The sequence below is a fragment of the Notolabrus celidotus genome, chromosome 14, assembly GCF_009762535.1.
Source record: "Notolabrus celidotus isolate fNotCel1 chromosome 14, fNotCel1.pri, whole genome shotgun sequence".
Taxonomy (NCBI): Eukaryota; Metazoa; Chordata; class Actinopteri; order Labriformes; family Labridae; genus Notolabrus; species Notolabrus celidotus.
In genome coordinates, this window is record NC_048285.1 from 12,097,063 (window position 1) to 12,116,491 (window position 19,429).

The 19,429-nt window shown below is 42.7% G+C and overlaps 1 protein-coding gene across 1 annotated transcript in view; it reads right to left on the reverse strand.

The window, feature by feature from the left end:
- The window catches only part of LOC117825279 (rho guanine nucleotide exchange factor 17-like), a 68,527-nt gene extending 49,839 nt beyond the window's left edge, over nt 1–18,688 (reverse strand). The window contains exons 1-2 of the mRNA XM_034701030.1: nt 18,427–18,688; nt 12,970–18,294 (exon numbers count right to left, since the gene is read on the reverse strand). Coding sequence (XP_034556921.1) covers nt 12,970–18,186 — 5,217 coding nt within the window. The 5' untranslated portion in view covers nt 18,187–18,294; nt 18,427–18,688. The remainder of the gene's footprint in view (nt 1–12,969; nt 18,295–18,426) is intronic.
- Nucleotides 18,689–19,429: the final 741 nt, after the last annotated feature.

The following is a 19,429-nucleotide window of genomic DNA, read 5'->3' on the forward strand; positions in this document are numbered from 1 at the left end:
TGAATTACAACACATGCAAAAGTGTTATTGTTCCAATTCCTCTTGGTTTTCAATCTTTTGAGTTGGACCACCTAATCTTATTATAGACATGATTTAAAGGTCCCTAAAAGGATACAATTGCTGCTCTTATAATCACAATTGGGATCAGTTACTAAGTTTAGTCCGGATCTGGTGGTTTTCAGAAAAATACATACTCCATCTTTGTTTAAAAAAGATGTCGTATCTGTTATTAGTACTGATAATTACTGCGGTTACTGCAGAAAATAACATAATTCCTCTCCTCGTTTGACGATAACATTTCAGAGCCTCACAATCAAAATGCCAACTGATGAATAAATTGTTTGAAAGACAGAAAAAGTCGAGGCTCGTTGAAAATAAGAAGCCCATTGAGGAGTGAAGAAGGACAACATTGTTTCAGGAAAGACAGACTCGATTACCCACAACCCCCCTGGCTGTCACTGGATGATGGGAGCCCTTCATGAACGCGTCAACCTAACCATTTGGGGACACACAAAAACACGCACAAACCTCCAATCTCCAGATAAATGGCGGTCATCATCATTAACTGTCATCAGTGCCACAGTGATTACTGCTGTTATATCTGGAAAAATGTCAACTCTGCTGGTTGAATGTAAAAGGGACTGCCAAGGGACAGCAGGGCAGCACACACACAGACACACAGACATACTGACACACAAAACCACACATTTCTGACAGAAGTTAAATACTGGAGAGAAGTTTGCTTGTTTCCTCTATACTCCAACCAAGATCAGTTTCAAAAGCCTGTTTCTGGCTTCTGGAAATGTTTTGGTTAAGGTTCAAGTATTTCAAATTAACAGCAGTAATCAGGCCAAAATTAAGTCCTGACACAAACAGTAGACTTCATTACTGCCAACCACGAATGTTAAACCCTGCAGGGTTGATTGACTTTGGTGCAGACAGACTTTGCCACAACAAACTATCTATCTATCTATCTATCTATCTATCTATCTATCTATCTATCTATCTATCTATCCATCTGTCAATCTGTCAATCTGTCTATAAAATAATTCATGTAGTCGATCAGATATCGGTATCAGGGTTTTTAAATCGTCAACATTTCACTCTTAAGATATTACATAAGCAAAAGTGTTAAGTTAAATAATCTAGCCTGCAAAAAGTCAAAAGAAAACATTCTTCATGTGACCACTATATGTGATTTTCTTGATTCAAATAAAAATGCCATGAACGCAAAATACAGGTCTGCATTGCACTTTTACGACGGTCCCTGAATGCACCTGCAGTGATAGGCGCTCTAGACAAACAGTCAGTTCACGGCACTCTTTGATGCCAAGGAGTTGATCCAAACTTACTAAATGTGTCTGATGTATCACCAAACTGGATTCAATCAAGCTCTAGATGCGGAGCTTTTTTACAGTGAGAGCGGCAACAACGTCAAACATCAAATATTAAACAGACGTCCCCCGGTTGTGTCTTTGTCACTAACGCACACCGGGGGTAAAAATCATCAATGAAACTGAGACGGATGCATGGAGGTTCGTTATGGTCTTGTTTTCGTCTGGAAAAACGAGTTGTTGATGAACATTTATCGTATCATTGTGCTGTGATGTGTGAATGGGTGTGCACGTGTTTGTGTGTCTGTGCGGGCATCGGGTATTTAGTCTGTTTAATAAAATAACAAGTTTAATACCTGATCTATAAGAGAGGTAACCCTGAATTACTTCTGCTGTGATCTGGCGCTATATAGAAAATAAAATTAACTGAACTTCCAAGGGGGGCGCTGTTTGGGGGGCGCTGCGCCCTGCCCCCCCCCCAGTATAATGGTAGGGGAAACACTGCTACTTGTCACATTCACCCATTCACTAACTGATGGTAGAGGCTGCTATGTAGTGAGGGATCATCAGTGTTAGCTAATCTCATTCGTTCCCATTCACACATCTCTGAACATCAGAGGGAGCAATTCGGGGTTCAGTGTCTTGCTCAAGGACACATCGGCATGTGACTGCCAGAGCTGGGATTGAACCGCCAACCTTCCGATTGATAGACTACCCACTCTACCCACTGATCCACAGCCGCCCCAAGTTAAACAGGTCAGAACACCTCTCATGTAGGTACAGTAAATGTAAGGCTACTTTCACTTCACATCATGTATCATAAAGACAGGAAGCAAGGAATAAAGGGCTAGTTTGACTCTGTCCAAAGTAATAAAATCTGCCCAGTAATAGTTATTCATCTTTATCACAACTGTGTGGGTATGGTCAACTAAACGCCTTACTTAAGTGTAGTGATTTGTAGTACAGGTAATATTGTCCCCCCTTGTTTAAGCACACACTGGCTGAATGCAGGAGAACAATCTGTTTAGAGAGTAATGAAATCCTGGAAGCCATCAGCAAGCCCATTATGCAGATTAAGCCATAACTGATGTCTCTAACAGGCATTATGCAGGTGAGTGCTGCTAACAATTTGCTTATGGATGTTCACAACACCAACTCAGTCTCGCTTCCCAAGTTGTTAATTTGGCTGTAAAAATTGGGTAGACCATGGAAAAGGCAAGCTTTGCAGGGAGTCCTTGTTGCTAAACGCTGAGTACATCTCAAGCCTCAAGAGCTTGTGATCCCTCCAGCGGGCCATATTATAAGATGGCAAATGGGTTTTTAAATTTTTTCAAAGTTCCAATTTTTAAACCACTTAAAAAAAATTGGCATATCAAACATGATTTCACCTCATTACTTCATAGTTTCATTTGAGTGTAGATTTTTGACTAATACCACAATTGTTTTTCTATACGTATGTTGTGCAGGGGCCAAACTAGACCATAGTTGCTACTGTTTACCAATGTCAATCAAACATATTTAGCATAGCGTTAGTTTAGCCCATATCAGCTAACGGCTTTGCAGATAACCTTTTACGCATCAAATTGGCAAATTTTCAAATGGGAGTTCTATCAAAACTGTCTTAGCCTAGCAACTCTTTCTGCTGCAAAACCACAATCCAACCTGCCTCCAGCCCAGCTCCTCCTTTTCATGCATGTACATGAAACACATGGGAGGTGTGCTCTCCCCACCTGAGGATTTGCCATTCCACATACGCTCATGGAAGGGCAGGGAGCTCTCAGAACAGAGCCATATTGCCAAATATAAGTTATTTCATGCAAATACTAATCATTGACTGAAGTGGTCCTGACTGAATTATAATTGTCACCATGACAACAAACTCCCAAAACGTTCTGCCTGTCACTTAAATGATTTGTTAATAACAGATGATTTTGCACTTTATGGTCAACTTGTGTGCTCAGCCAACATTTTAACAGCAGTAATTATCAGTACTAATAACAGGCTATTAAATGATTTGATTACATCTGCAGCAGGTGGACTGCTGCTGGTAGTTCTTTGGATCTACTTGCCAACAGGAAAACAAAACTTTCCAGTATTAGTCGGATTATTTTAAAAACATCTGTTTATGAGCCACAGCGCTGACACGAGTAGTGATAAAAATTAAGTAGAGTCAGACAGAGGAGAGAGGAGCCATAAAGATACACGATTTGGAATCAAAGCCACACAAAAACACAGACTGTGCCTCTATGCCTCGGTCTACTTCTGTCTTTCTCTCAGTCACACTCTAACACACACACAAAGATCCAAGTTTTCTCTCTGAGGTAAGGTCAACATATTTTCAGACTGACTCATAGTTTTGTGAAAACTCATTTTGGGATAAAATATTTTGGTTAAGTACAAAGTTTAGAAACAGCTGGAGAGACTGAACTTCTCAACAATCACCTGGGAGGAGAGCTGGGACAGGAAACAAGTCACTCTTATGGCTTTTTTGGAATTCAAAAACAAAGACTAAAAATAGTCAGAGAATTGATCACTGATTGTTGCTGAAATTAGGAAATGAAAAAAGGACCGACTATTAAACTCTCTGGCATGATGAAAATTGGTTTTCTTTTGTTTTTTATTCTTTCTAAATCAGGCAAACATGTATATTGTGAATATGTATATATTGTGTCAGATTAAAACTTGGTCCCTACACAAAACCTACAATCAAGCAAGCACTTTCTTAAAAATACTTGAGTGTAATGCTTGACAATTTGTTGTCCTGAGAAGATCACATTTAATATTTCTTTAAAAGACGAAACAGAGAATTTGTCTCCTCCGTCAATTGAGATCTTTTGGGGCGAGTAGACAGATTCTTGTTTAGTTTTTTACCTCTGTGATCCTGAGTGTCCAACAGTACAGTGACAACACATGTCTGTCCACCGCTTTAAAGTCCAAACTGCTCATCCAGATGAAAATATATGTTCAAAGATTGTAGGTCAGCCACATTAAGAAACTCTATGAATCAGACTACAATGAAAATATGCTGAAGCTGACTACAGCATCATCTCTGACCCTAACATGCTCTATACAGTGAATATGAACTATTACCATCTAACCTGAGATACAAGGTATCACTTTTTAATAAGGTCAGACTAAAGCACTCTACATGAGTCAAATCTAAAATAGAATATAGAGCTGATCAAAAGTACACTGATAGCCTACGAATATGCTTTCTGGTGTTTGAAATGTTGTCTCTAATGTGTGTGTGTTTATATCTTGTGTTGTCCAGACACTCATTAAACTCAGTATGATCCGCTAAACACAACCTGAACCAACAGGAGTTAAAAAATATGTCCTGTCTACAGTGATGTCATTCATGTGTTGTGGATGATGTATTGGCATCATTTGGGTGTGCAATTATGAAATCCCCATGATAAAGACGATGTCACTGATGTAATAGTAGATTTACAGAAGCGTTGAACTAAACATCATAGGACTTATCTTACCACTGATTTAGCAGCCAGCAAGGCAAACACAAACTACGCACAGGTGCAGGGTGTACACACACATCAAATCAATCATGGTTTTACTCCAAAATAAATACTTTCTATTCAGATTTTTTCCCCACAAAATATTGTACAACGTAACTAAATGAAGGAAACCCTGAAGAAAGGATAAATGTGACTCAACCATAGACTTTGGTTCCAACACGTCCAATACAACACACAGAGGACCAACACCACCTGCCTGTGGCGCTGCTTTGGCCTTCGCTTCTCCTCCTGCTCTTTTCCCATCATCCTCCTCTCCCTGGGCTTTAATCCGAGATCCCAGCAGCCACTCGGGAACAACGCTCCGACTCTTCCAACGTCTCCCTTTCCCATCTTGATGGGAGTTTCTCAATTGGCAGCTAGAGCATGATCCAAACCGGCGGACTGATGCCATAAGACGGTAAACGGATAATAGGAAACAGAAAGGAGAAGCAGCAGAGTGTTTCTACTGACATGATTCTGTGAGTGACAAAAGACGAGTGAGAGAATAAGACTGGACAGCCCAGTCAACCCACAGTTAGACCAAGGCCTTGACTATGTATAAGTGTGTGTGTGTGTGTGTGTGTGTGTGTGTGTGTGTGTGTGTGTGTGTGTGTGTGTGTGTGTGTGTGTGTGTGTGTGTTTCCGACCACGCTGTAAACTATGCATGCTACACGTTGGGTGACACAGCTGTGCCTTTGTGAGAATGACTGGTAGAGACAAAGGCAATGACAGTCCGTCGAAGTTCATGGACAGTTATGTGCATAAAGTCAGCATATACTTACACTATAATTTAACAACAGACCCCCCCTTTCTCTGCTCATGATATTTACCATTCGATAAACCTTTCTATGATATCCCTGGTTATCCTCACAAGAAATTATTAGATAGACAGATAACCGTTTCATTGATACACCAGGATTGTTTCCACCTTTCAGGAAAACAAACCTTTTTTCTTAAAGCACTAAGTTACAGACAGAGTAGAGCTAGCTATGACAACAGGCCTAGCTGATAGCATCAATTACTCTTAAAACCCCAGGAATATTAAAGTTAAATGCTGACAGGCAAAAGTATCCAAAGCAGCTGTATCCACAGGACCTGTTATCCATTGACTTCTTTTATGTATCAGTAATGGAGTTTGTGTGACCTATGATGTATTTGTGGCGCTTTCACCTTACATGTTTTACTTTTTTCTTCTTTGGAAGACATTAGCCCCAGGTGTCAGTGATTCTAGGTAAAGATACAGCAGCCAGCAGTGCAGCTGAACATAATTGAACAAACAAAAAACTCTAAACTTGCATTGGAAATGTTTGTGCCCCCATGGACTGCAGATGTATGACGTGGAGAAAACTACAGGAATGACTAACATGACTGAGATGAACTATTCAATATATACACAAATGGTGTAGCCTGGCACACACTCAAATAATCTGTAAAAGAGTTGATTTGTGTTAGAATTAGATGAAAGCAGTGTTCATTTTCCATTATTTATGTCACTTACAAACAGACCTTAGTATGACAAAATCTGCCTGTGCACACAAAAAGCTGAAATAGCAGCTCCTCTAGAAAGTGCTGTTTCAGAGGAGGCTTTCCTTACATAAGCAAACTGCTCTGTAATTACACTGGGTGGATCCACACAGACTGAAAGAGGGGAGAGTAGAAAAGTAACAGTCTGGAGTGGAGCAAATGGGACAAGAAACCAGGATAACAAAGAGCATAAAAAGAAATAAGATCAACCAGAATAAATTCTGCTGAAAGGTTGAAACTGGCATCTTTTTCCCACTGGCACGTTGCAGGGGACTCTTTTTTTTTATCTAGGGTCTATCCTTAAAAGGGAAAGCAAAAGATTTTCAAAGCATATTGCAACTGTCATCAACTAAGGGCAAGGACATCCAGAGCCGTTTTCCCACAGAGTTTCTTTCCCACTGTGAGAAACCACATGGAGTCTTGTTTTGTGATTTGCTGCAGTGACACAAATGTCAATTGAGTATGTTTTTTTTTAAAACACTCACAACCCCTTCAAAGGAACCTTGATTTTTCTCATGTTCACTCGGTCAACGCCATAAAAGATAACCTCAGCTTTCTTTTTTAAGTATTGCTTGTACAAGATTGAGGGGGCTGCATTTTACTTCTGAAAACTGAAGTGTAGACTATATTCCTCCCCTATTTAGAGATTACTTGACTATTTTCTTTCGAACTCAATGCTTATATCAATACCACGCTATTACTTAATGTTTTGTTGCTGACGTTAACAGCTGGTGTTAGCGCAAAGAATGGAAACAGGATGAATAGCTATGCTGTCTCGGTCCAAAGCTATTGAATGCCTCTTTTTTTTCTGCGTAACCCAACAGGAACCTCTTTTTTTCCCTTGTTTTCCATTCATGAAGTCTATTAGTGCCAGTTAAGTTGTATTTTGACTTCTATCCCCTTGGTTGAGATTTGTAAAAGGAACTGAGCCCGGAGGGATTAAACACTGCAGAACACTTATTGGTCAGGGATAATTTTCCGTTGAGCAACATTTGACATTTTGACCTTATAACCAAATTTCAATAGTTATGAGAAACCATCAAACTTAGACACAATTCTTCAATTTACCAACCCCAAAAGGCCAGGAAGTGGTCAATTTATGCAATACAGATGCTCCTCTGTTTGTATTTTATGTCCCATGATAGATGATGTCAAGGTTTCATTCAGGGTCACTGTAGTAATTACCAAAGTGCCCCGCCTACTTTTGGGAGTTGTGTCCGTAGGAAGCGGGAGAATCAAGGAAAGTTCTTGTGACTAAGGAAATAGATTGTATCAGGAAGTTTAAATAAGGCAAAACGTTTCTACTAGTACTCCTGAAGCCTGACCTCATACTGGGGGTTATGTCCGAGATCTTGAGGCTACAGAACTAATTCAGGATAAAACCTTTATTGGTCTTGACACTTTATTTTTGTACGGATTAAACATTTAAGATACTGTCTGACTTTTGAATGCTTAAGTCAGGTATGAACGTGAGAGTAGAATGATGGTGGAGATGGTTGAAAGATGGTTTGAGAAAACAGTGTGTTGCAGGAAACCAACTACTGGACAACATCTCAGCTAAGAGCATGTGTTTCCAATGTGAGTGACAAACAATCTTAAATTCACATTCAACTGTCTATGCTCCATCGAAGTTATATCAACATCTCTAAAATTAGCCCCCTGAACGCCCCACAGCACAACCAAAACACGCTCTGACTCAAGGGAACACAAAACATTTTTGTTGTGTCGGTCCCAAAAGAAATACAGAGAGAGAGTGGGAGAGAGAGAGAGAAAGAGAGAGACAAAATGTTGCATGTGCGTATATGATTAGAGGACATGATGCCTTGAGGTACGGGATGTTTTCTCTCTTAAGCTCCGCTCTTCTGGGACCCTGACCACTTAGGAACAGAAACCATAGCAAACATCGGGGAACCATTATAACCCCAAAGTTACTATTCTGTCTCTAGTAATTGAAATATTCCTTTACTCAATGAACTCAACCAGCTTCCCCTCAGAGACATCAATCTTTTTACACATTCTCTTGTTCAGTTTTCTACCTTCACAGGAAAAAGCAATTCAACATGTCTGCTGTCAGAGTCTCAGTAAGTGTCATTAAAACCACAGGTAACTGCACTGTGGCCTTTTTCTGATTCTGATTCATCCCACCTCTTCCTTCTCATCCGCTGAGTCACAGAGACCTTCAACCAGAACAAACCACATCCTCATCCTTTCATCTCTCCATCACCTTTACCTTACTAAACATCCCTCTCTTTCCAGACACAAGCAAATCTGGTTTGACCTTTGCAGCTTAAAAACAGAGCCCCCGGCACCCACACTTAGTCCTTTATATGACTGTATATTATGTGTCCTTTGACATTTCTTTGAAGTCTGTTTATAAAGGAAGTTGTTCCTCTCAAAAAGATGAATGATGCATTTCCACCCATAGCTTTTGATCACGGATAGAAGAGAATAGAGCAATGCCACAAATCAAATATATTTTACATTATATTTACACTTTTTATCAATAGTCATAATCCTTTGACATGCCCAGCCCTGACACCATTTTTCAAAGGATTTTCCATTAGCGGCATTTAACTGTGTATAATAATGGTGTAGTCATACAATAAATACGTTGAATACTAATAATATCTAATACTGCCATGGACGGGTGATGTTGTACTTAGCAGGCATAGAGAAGCAGTACAAAGCATGTAGTTAAACAACTTGGGAATACGAGTTTTCTGATTTTCTGGTCATGATTGCAATAGTCTCTGAAATACACACAACAAAAGATGACAAAAGCAGGAGTTATTTGCATGTGTGTGATGCAATGCATTTGTGATACAGATTTGACTGACAATTAAACACCCAAACATTCATGGTGTTAGCTCATGTCAGATATACACAAACACTGACATGGTGAGTCCAACGAGAGATGCAAAAGCACATTTTAATAAACTAAAACCAGAGCATGGAGTAAACCAACTCAGAATCTGTGCATCTGTACCTTTACTGATTTTCTCCTGTGTAAAAACATGTGGAGAGAAGTAGAGTGACAGAAAAAGACCAGGCAGAGGGAAAGTATTTGATTCCATGTGGGTGGCCTGATAAAACAAAGTCAGTCATAAATCTGTAGCTATAAACACAGCACTTTTTAGACCTAATTCATACATAACAGAGTCCAAACCAAACTCTGCGTCTCCTTTCTTTCTATTTGGCTTTCTATTTCCCTCAGTTTTTTTGCTTTTACCCCCTGTTCAACCTGTACTGGCCTCATCAATAAGATCTGACAGTGGACTTTTGAGAAATTATCATTGTTTGTGCTTACTCAAAAGCAGTCGAATGGCTCATTGACTCTTTTCAGGGATTTGGCTTACTTTGGTTAATCACAGAGCAGCGTTCAGCATTTCACATATGTCGACCGCCATCATTTGGCTTCATGTTTTTATACAGTCAATGGTTTTGAGGAGCCAGAAGTCTTTGGACAAGGCAGTGATGCATAAGAGTAGCTAGGGGTTGGCATACATTGCTAGCCAAACACTCTGTGCTTGTGGCTGATTCATCAGCTGGCTAATGAGCTAACTTACCTTCACAAAGACATATTCTATTTGGAGTAGTAGCTTGTTTATATATCAGACTATAGAAGCCAACAGAGCTTGTACAATGTAGCAAATAGCCACGTTCTTGCTCATCCCAGAGAGGGACTGCTTTTGGAGCCTCAAGTGACCTATAGACAAACTGAAGTTATTAGCTTTCCTTTATTGGCTTCATTTCTTCACCCTGGAGGTTTCTGGAAGGCAAAATAGTTCCAAAATATAACCAAGTAATATTAAAAAATGTTGCAAACATGATGTACAAAAATCATTGGGGGGACTTCAGCTCCTTTGGAAAGTAAAAGAGTTATTCAACAAGAGAAGCAGGAAAGATGGATAAATTCCTTCAGCCTGATAAATGAAAAACTGTTCAGCCACTTCACACACTTTCTTCCTGCTTCAAGATGGGCTGATAAAGCCTCATGTCAATAACTCTCTTAATAATATATTGATAAAGTTCTCATAAAAAACAACTTGCTTTGGTGTTTCCATGTCTACAGATATGTCATGCTTCTTAACTTTCCTCAGATCTGTCCTAGTGTGAGGGCCTAAAAAATACGGTGCAAGAGAAACAGAGCTCTATTTTTACTACAACATATCAGGACAGTTATAGATATTAATGTAGATTTGGTACTCATGATACACCTTTGGTTAATTAAATAACAGCCGTGCTTACCATTTTCTCCCTATATAACTCTTTCCCCCTCCCTCCAATAGTTCATTCTTAAGCTCTCTCTCTCAGTTCTATTTTCATCCTGTTCATTTTTTTTTTTAGCAAGAGTGTTTCCTTCTAGCCCCCTTCTTTTTTGTCTCCTCCTTTCTTTCTCTCTCCACCTGACATTTGGCTCGGGAACCCGCCTCACACAGAGACAAACGGTATGACCTCACTTCACTGTAATGTTCCAGAGACACAGAGCGAGACAGAAAAGAGAATAAAGAATAAGATAATTCAGTTTTTTTTTATGCTAACAATGATGGGGTGAAGGTAAGAGCTTCAATAGGCTAATGGAGTATGTCGATGAGCAGGATTTGATCCAGAATCCTGACAAATTGCGAACAGGAGAAACAAATTAAAGACACACTTGATGTCAAGAAGGGGGCAATATGTGGCAGATTAAATAAGCCACTCTCTCAAAATAACTAGAAGTTAGTTCTCTCACTATCTCATCTTCTTCTTTCCTTACTTTTTTGCCCCGTTTTAGCTTGGCATGCATATTTAATCTAGTACAAACATTTTGCTACACCAGAACTGTAAGGCAGTAGTTCAACAGACTGTTGGCAAAAACCCTGTGCTCCTAACTCTTTATAAAGCAATTGAAATATCCCAGACAAACAATATCCACATTTATACACAAAATCTTCACAAAAAGCAGAACAAAGAGCAAACCGGTTTATAACACACACATGCAGGCAAGTCAGAGATGTGCACACACACTCGACACAATGAAGTGCATATGCACACAAGCCTGCCGGTGGTGCTGGACATCATCAAACACTTCAGTAACCACAACAACTTCCCATTTCTCTAGACCTATTTCCTGCTTAGTGAGGTCACTTGCCAGCTTCTGCTACAGATGCAAAAGCAACACGGACAAACAATGGGCGAGGAAGTGAAATAAAAAACAGCTAATGTGGACCGGGGCAATAGATGTCACTTATGCCAGGCGGCTTTGAAGCAGCTTTGTGGGACGGTTTTCAAAGTAAGAAATAAAAGGCAAACAAGGATATGATGTTTTTTTAGCATAAATATATAAACCATCGTCCAAATTACTGAAACAAATACAACGTCGAATCAGGTAACAGTTGGCCTTTATACAATCCCTATGTAAAAGCAGCCATGATGTAATGAAAGAAGATCCCTGTGCATGATGTGTCTGTCCTGAGCTCAGACAGGATCACTTTCTCCGCACCTATTCAGAGGCACACCCATGACAGCATGATACGTCTGACTTCTAGCAAAGCCCTAAAGGAGACAGTGTGTGTGTGTGGCTAGTAAGCTCTAAGCACCTGAATGACACACTTCACAGAAAACGAAGACTGTGCATGTATAAGAATATGGACATAAAGTTCTTGCTGCTCTATAGGCGGACGCTAGTCAAACCTTTGTGAGTGGATATTGCTCACAAGTCTTCAAAAACCAAGTGGATGCATCTATCTGTATTTCTGTTTTTAAAAAATCTGAGTTATTTTAGAAAAGTGTATCATAAAATGTCAATTCATGTTTTTATAATAACCCTATATAGATCCTTGGCTACAACCCCATCAGTTAACCTTCATACAGCTATATATAACAAACTAAAAAGAGATTTCCAGTGTTTAGACACTGTTGAGTAAATGCAGCAGAACAGACATCACACACCCAATCTATGTTTGGGTGAACTGTTTATAATATCCTCTCTCTATGACTATAATCTGAGCACAGAGACAATCAATATAGGATGAAACAAATAAAAGAAACACCGACACACACACACACACACACACACACACACACACACACACACACACACACACACACACACACACACACACACACACACACACACACACACACACACACACACAGCAGGCCTTGTTACACACTCCAATGTCCTTTGTCTGAGATGTTTAATCAAACTAATAACATCCTCTGATGTTTGTTTAACACTGCTCAGCCTCTAATGGTGTTTGTATTCCATGACAATGCTCCCAAAGGAAAGTAACCATTAGAGATCTGATACATAGGACAAGCATGCACCTTTGGGTCTTGTTACGAAGCCTTGTGAACAAGACAACTGTATAACGCAAACAAAAACTTTTTAAAAGAGGGTTTTACTTCAAACCCCATATCTCTTGCATTTTTACTCTTAGTCTATCATACTCTATAAATATGACAAAGCCAAGAACTATTTCAGTCACTCATACCACGTTTAACACTTGGTCAACCTAACAAACTTACAATTCATGCAAACAGTGTTGCAAAAAAAACCAACAAGCATCATATTCTTGCACTTGCAATGAAAGCAGTAAAGAAAAATGTGGACTCACCACTCTCGGTTTGGTCCTCTGTGGCATAGCTGTGGATGCAGAGTCCTCTGTGTTCTTCTTCTGTGGTCCAGCTTTTATAATTCCACTGGTGCCGTACTCACTGGGCCCTTCTGAAACTGACATCGAACCCTCAGCTCCATCCCTGGCCGCTGGGGAAGGTCCAATGCCCTCTGCGTCTTTCTCTGCAGTGCCAAGATCCAGAATATATTTCTGGGTCACATCCTCCAGAGATGGAGTCTCACCTCCTGGAGGCTTTGACAAGGTAGGATTCTCTGTTGTGGGTCCAACAACTAGGCAGTCTGCTTTCCTCAGTGCTTGGAGTGGAGGTGGGGAGATGGGTATAAATGTGGTGGGTTCACTTGCATGCTGGACATGCTTGGGTCTGGTTTTGTTTTTAGATTGGAGAGAGGGAAGAGGAGGGGTGAGGTCATTTGTATCGCTGTTCTCCTCTTGCTCCTCTGAACCAAGTTCTTGGGGCTCAAATGGGTCCTCATGAGGGAAAAACTGAGCTGGCCTGATGGGACGCTTTCTAGGAGGTCGACGAACCATTCTTGGGGACAGAGCCCCAGCTAGCTTGAGGTCAAAGTTAAACTTTTCCAACTCTGTCTCTTCTTCACCCTGGTCTATTACATCAATATCTTCATCATCAAGGTTTTCAGAGTGGATGCATTCAGACTGGGAACGAACCTTGACTTTATTACTGCTGGTTGTGTTGCGATGTTGCTCTGTCAGCAGTGCTGGTTGAGATTTAACTTCTGGCTCCCACAGATCCTGTCTCTGCTCACTCAGAATTGGCTCACTGCTGGAGGGTGGGATCTGGCCAGGTTGATCCAGCTCACTTATTGGCTGGGTGCTGCCAGTCTGGCCTTTGAACTGAGACTCATTCTGAGAGAGTAAAGGGGCATCACTACGGCGACTGGGGTCACTGAATGATTTCTTTTTTGGAGCTTTACCATTGCCGTGGTCATCTGTCATCAGTCTGTCCATTGCACCTGGCTCAGCTACAATGCTCCTGATCACCCCACTGTAATCACCAACGCTATCATCACGTAGCCCACTATCACTGTAAACAGACAAGTCACTGGCCACACTTCCTTTATACTCCGATAAGGCAGCCACAGCAGAGGCCTCTGCAGCTCCTCCTCCTCCTCCTTTGACAGATAGGGATCCTAACAGGTTGCTGTCTACAGAGGAAAAACTGTTCCCATCTTCTGCCAAGGAACAACGCCGCTGAGGCATGGGGTCACTGAGGGAGCGGTAAACTGTGGAATCCCCGTTTCCACCAGCTGCTATTGTTGACTCCACATTACTGCCATTACTGGAATCAGAGCCTGTGTTGTTATTACCAGAAGGAGAGAACTTGCGCCTTCGACGGACAGCACTTGGGGTTGCAGGAGATTCATGTCCTCCTCCTGTGGTGCCCGCTGACCTTTGCGACACAGCGCTGTTGGTGTTAATCTCTTCGCAAGCAGCGTTAACATTGATCAAACCAGTAGTACTGCAGTGTTCCATGATGTCGCTGTCACTCTCAACCATCAGGATAGGAATAGGAATGGAGGGAGGGACGCTGACTTCATTTGGACAATTTATGCCATTCTCTGTCATCCCGTCCTTTTCCTGCGTCAACCCTTCTGCCTCATGGAGTGCAGATTGCTTCCATATGGTGACTGGCTGCCCTAGCACATCCCTGGCAACCTGTGACCCCATATTAACTCCAGCAGACCCCAGGAATGACCTCTCAGCAGGGTCACTGGGGCCTGTCTCTGGCTCCGTTACAATCCCCTCATCTGTTAAACTAGACTCGTGGCCTGAAAGTTCATCCATAGAGCGATCGTAGAACATGCTTTCCTCCGAGTCACCCTTCGGTAAGGCTCTCTCCGTCTCTCTGCTCTGTCTTTTTGCCTTCTCCCTGTACTCTGTGCCCCTGCTGTTTAGCTTCTCTGACTGCATACTTTGTCCATCCCTCTCACTCCTCTCCCTCTCCCTGTTCTCTCTCTCCCTCTTATGTTTATCCCTGTCTTTTGTGTTCTCAGCCTCTTCATCGGTCCTAACTTCATTCTTAATGCTCACTCCTGGTTTCTCCTTATCTTCATTTGTTTTCTTCAGATAACGGTCAGCTTTCCTTACATCTTCATCATCATCATCTTCCCTAGAACTCATCTGACAGATATCTCGAATGACCTGTCTTGCTTCCAGCACATATCTCTCCTGCAATGGAGGAATCACTTCCTCATCATCATCAAATCCAAAGTCCCTAATTCTTTGTCCTTTTCCAACCCTAAAATCACCCCCATCACTTTCTACTTCCCTATCTGACACCGACCCCCTCCCTCCATCCATGTCAAGCTGCTGCTCAGAGGAGCTCCTTTTTGTGTTGCTACCTGTCAAATAACACCTCCTGGCTGTTGAGGGTTTGTCTGCATAAGTGAAGGATTTTGCACGCCGCAGGGTGGCAGTCAGATCTTTCAGGGATGGGCGGTGTCCAGACGATAGAAGGGTACTGCCATGAGTCCTTGACCCCATCCTGTACACTGATGACCCCTCCACAACCCCTGATTTGTCTCCACTTGTTTTCCGCACCTTAAGCTCTGACAGGTCAGATTTCAGGAAACTTAAGAGTGACATCGTTTCTGAGGTAATATCTGGGTTGGATATGGATATTCGGGTATCGCTGTTATCATCCATCACATCCCCACCAATTGTCTTTCTTAATGCCACGGTCCCTCCACCCCTGACCCCTGCAGACACCCCACTATCTCTGGCAAGCACACTAGGTGAGTGCTCGATTGTGGGCATAATCTTGGGTCGCCGCACAGGGTTACGGGAAAAGTTATCCCCATGGCCAAAACTGGGGGAGCGATACATGGTGAAATTGCCATGGTATGTTTTACTGAGCATGGATGAGGATGCAGTCCTGCTAGAGCTACCTCCTGTTCCACCCGCACGGTTGGTGCAGCTAGCCTGGTCCTCCTCCTTCAGTGTCTCAGTGCTGGAGTATCGGCTGCTACATCGTGAACCACCAGGGCTGGAGGCAAATGGGGGAATATTGACCTTTGACACTCGTGATACACCAGGAAGAGTCTTGGACGTCACTGGTGAGGAGATGCGCTCCCATTGCTGCACCCTGGCTCTGTTACTGTGACTACTAGATAGTCTTCCAGAGTGGCTGCGAGGAAGTACCCCTGCAATCTCGTCTCCTGTGCTTTGCTGGTGGCGCCTCTCTATGTGCTCCATCGTCAAGGCCGTGTCACTGTCACTGTCTTCGGATTCGCCATCATGATCATCATAATCATCACGGCCTGTCACTGGAGCACCGCTGGCCTTCTTCTTCTTTCTCAGTGAGCGACGGCGCACTGCTTCTCGACTGTGAGGGCCTAGAGAACCAGGGCTGTCCTCCTCACTGCCTGAAGACCGACCAATGCCCTTTGCACCCCACCAGCCATTTTTACTGCGCGATAAATAGCTGCCTCCTCGCTCTGTGGCACCCTTTTCCCCTGATCTGCAGGAGATGGAAGGAGTCAGACCCGGAGGACCACTCCAACCTCCTCCCCCACCTCCTCTTCTTCTTCTGGTGTGCTCTTCCTCTTCGTCTCCGGAGCTAAACCTCCAGCGGGAGCTGAGGGGAGAAACAACTCTTTTTGGGGCTCTTAGCTCAGATGAGGGAGCTACAGTAGAGGAGGAGGTAATGGCTTTATCTGAAGCTGGAGCAGGGGAGGGGGAGGAGGAGGTTGGGGCTGGCGCTCTAGAGGAGCTATGTGAGGAATGTAAACTATCCCTGGGCAGCCCGACCCCCTGTCTATCCCTTCTCTCCCTCACTGTCGGCTGCTGAAGAGAGGAGGAGCAGGAGGAGGTGTCTGCGTCCAGGGATCGACTCCAAGACGAAGTAGCAGGGGGTTGAAGGTCATGGCTGGGGTCAGATGTCAACCCTGTCGTACTGTGGGTCTCATGGGTAGCTTCTGCCTCAGTGATGTGACTATGAGATCTGTATGGAGATGGTTGAGTCCTTTGGTACTGATTACAGCCAGTGCAACTGTGACTGCCGCTGCTGCTTTGAAAAGTAGTTTTGCCAGAAACTGTATTGTTTTTAAAACATTGTGTCTCTACGTCCGCTTCCTCAGTATTTGAGAAACAATGCTGATCAGATCTGGAACATAAGTCCATACCTTGAAGAGAAGCCTCTTTAGCTGCACTGTTTTCTCTGCTTTGTGCTCCTGCTATGCATTTTCCATATAAAGATCGAGCACTGGCTTCATTGGCAGAACTGCAAGGTGAGAGTTTGTCACTTCTATCCGAGAGGGGAGCACTCTCACTTGGGCTGAGCTCTTGTAGTGAGCCTCCACCTGCTGCTTTTAAATTCACACAATTGTCAGCTTTGCACTGCTCCTTCAATGTGCTTTGTCTTTCATCAAAAATTTGCCTAATTTTGGTGACACTGGGCCACTTGTCAGAGTGCAGAGGAACAAACTCACTATGGTGTGTCGAGAGATAACTTCTGTGAGATTTACAGGGTGGAGGAGCACCTCTAATAGTAACATCCTCTTCCTCATCTATGATTTCAGTCTTTCTGGGGTCAGAAGTACATGCATTTATCTGTGAGTAATCTCTCTTACCAGAGTTGCTGCTGCTGTCGGTTGACAAACGTGTTAAAATCCGCTTCTCCCTTTTCTTTTCTGAGTCCGAGCCTGACAAAGAGTCTGTCCCAGAGTGGAACTTTTGCCCCTTATTATCTGTTATAGTGTCATTATCCTGGAAATATCCACCACTGCTTTCCTCGTGAAAAGATAAACGAGACGGTGAGGGGTCACTCCTTGAGCCCCTGTCCCGGGGAAGAGTGCTGCTCCCCCGCGTCACTGCTGCGCCGTCTCCCGGTGAGGCTCTGCGCGTCCTGGATGAGCTGCTGCTGTTGAATTTCTCAGTGAGCTGGCGGATGGATGGAGAAATAGAGGAGAGAGGAGTGGAGGAGCCTCGCTTTGAATCTGCGGTTTGGAGGCTGGCGGTGGTGGCAGTGATTTTGGAAACTTTTCTTGACACACTGACATTACGCGTCGCCAAGGATTGTTCTGCTTTGCTGGGCTCCGGGGGAAGGGCGACGCCAGCTGCCTCCAAATCCTCTGATTTGTGTTGCTGGGCTTCACTCCTGCTGGCGTTCCAGGACCCCAACTTTTTGAAAGAAACGCTGCGATATACTGCCGCATTCTTCCTCTCTTTTTCTGCCATTGTTCATGTCTTTCTTTGTTAGATTTCACAGACACATTTTAAACTCCACGCGTATTGCAGATCCCAGTAGCCTACCTTCTGGAGTTGTGGTCCATTCTCCCCTGCAAGCTGACGGCATGAAAACCCAACGAAAAATCAGTCATTCAGGTTTCATTGTTGGCAAAGCATCAAACCGCTAAGGTCTATTAAATAACATATTTCAGAACAAAAGTTTGGTGCTGCTGTGTTTTCAAAACTTACATGTTGTCGATTCCAGAAAACCGCATCCGTGCAAGGAGGAAAAGCGAAACTTTTTGGGGGGCAAAACTTTCCCAACCTGTTCACAAACACAACTTTTCCATTGTTATCCCCTTACTACTTTCAAAACTCTGTGCCATCGTCAGCTTGGCACGCTGCACAGGCCCGACGCATCAGTCCCTGCTAATTCCTAAACTGTTAGTGAATTCCTTATTTTGGCATGATTTGGTTTTCCGTGACTTATGTTGTTTTTTGCATGTTAATGTCTGAGATAGTGCAGAGGGGGTGGGCGGGACTACGGGTATAGGGGCTGTCATGGCCCCTCGGGGATTGAGAGGAAAAGCTTTTTCTTTTTTGATGGGAGAAGGCAGATACTGTGGACAAACTGAGGGTAATTATAGCTGTTTCCCTTGCGAAAAAGACAGAATCTCTGTTCAGAGTTTTACACAGAAAACTACATATTTTATGAGCAAAGTTTTGGACCCACAAGATTGTATCATACACGTCAATATAACATATGTGTTCCCAATATAAACCCATGACTGTAGACACAATCTTATTCAAATTCACAGCATATCTTTGAAGTATTTTTGTAGGTAAACAGTCCCAGAAGAAGAATGGCAGCACGTTTATTTAACATTGGTCACTCATATTCAGCATCAGCTCAATTTCCCACAGTGTTATAAAGGTGTGATGGTGAACTGGGTGTCAGCATTCAGAGGTGGGTAGGACAAAGAAAAAAAGTTTTCACTTATACACAATACCCCCTCTGTGGTGCTTCCCATGTGGCTGTCTGGTTAACAGGTCCTTTTGTTCCAGACAGGAGTCCTGTGTTACAGAAGAGATGCTGACTGCAGCGCTCTCTACAGGCTGACCTGTGCAATGTCAGGTCACTGCTAGTATATAATGGGCAGCTTGAGTAAACTTTATTCCTTAACTGAAATAGTTAATCTGGATGGTATATTTAATTAATTTATCTGCAATTCTGTGTTAGTTAATCAGCTTT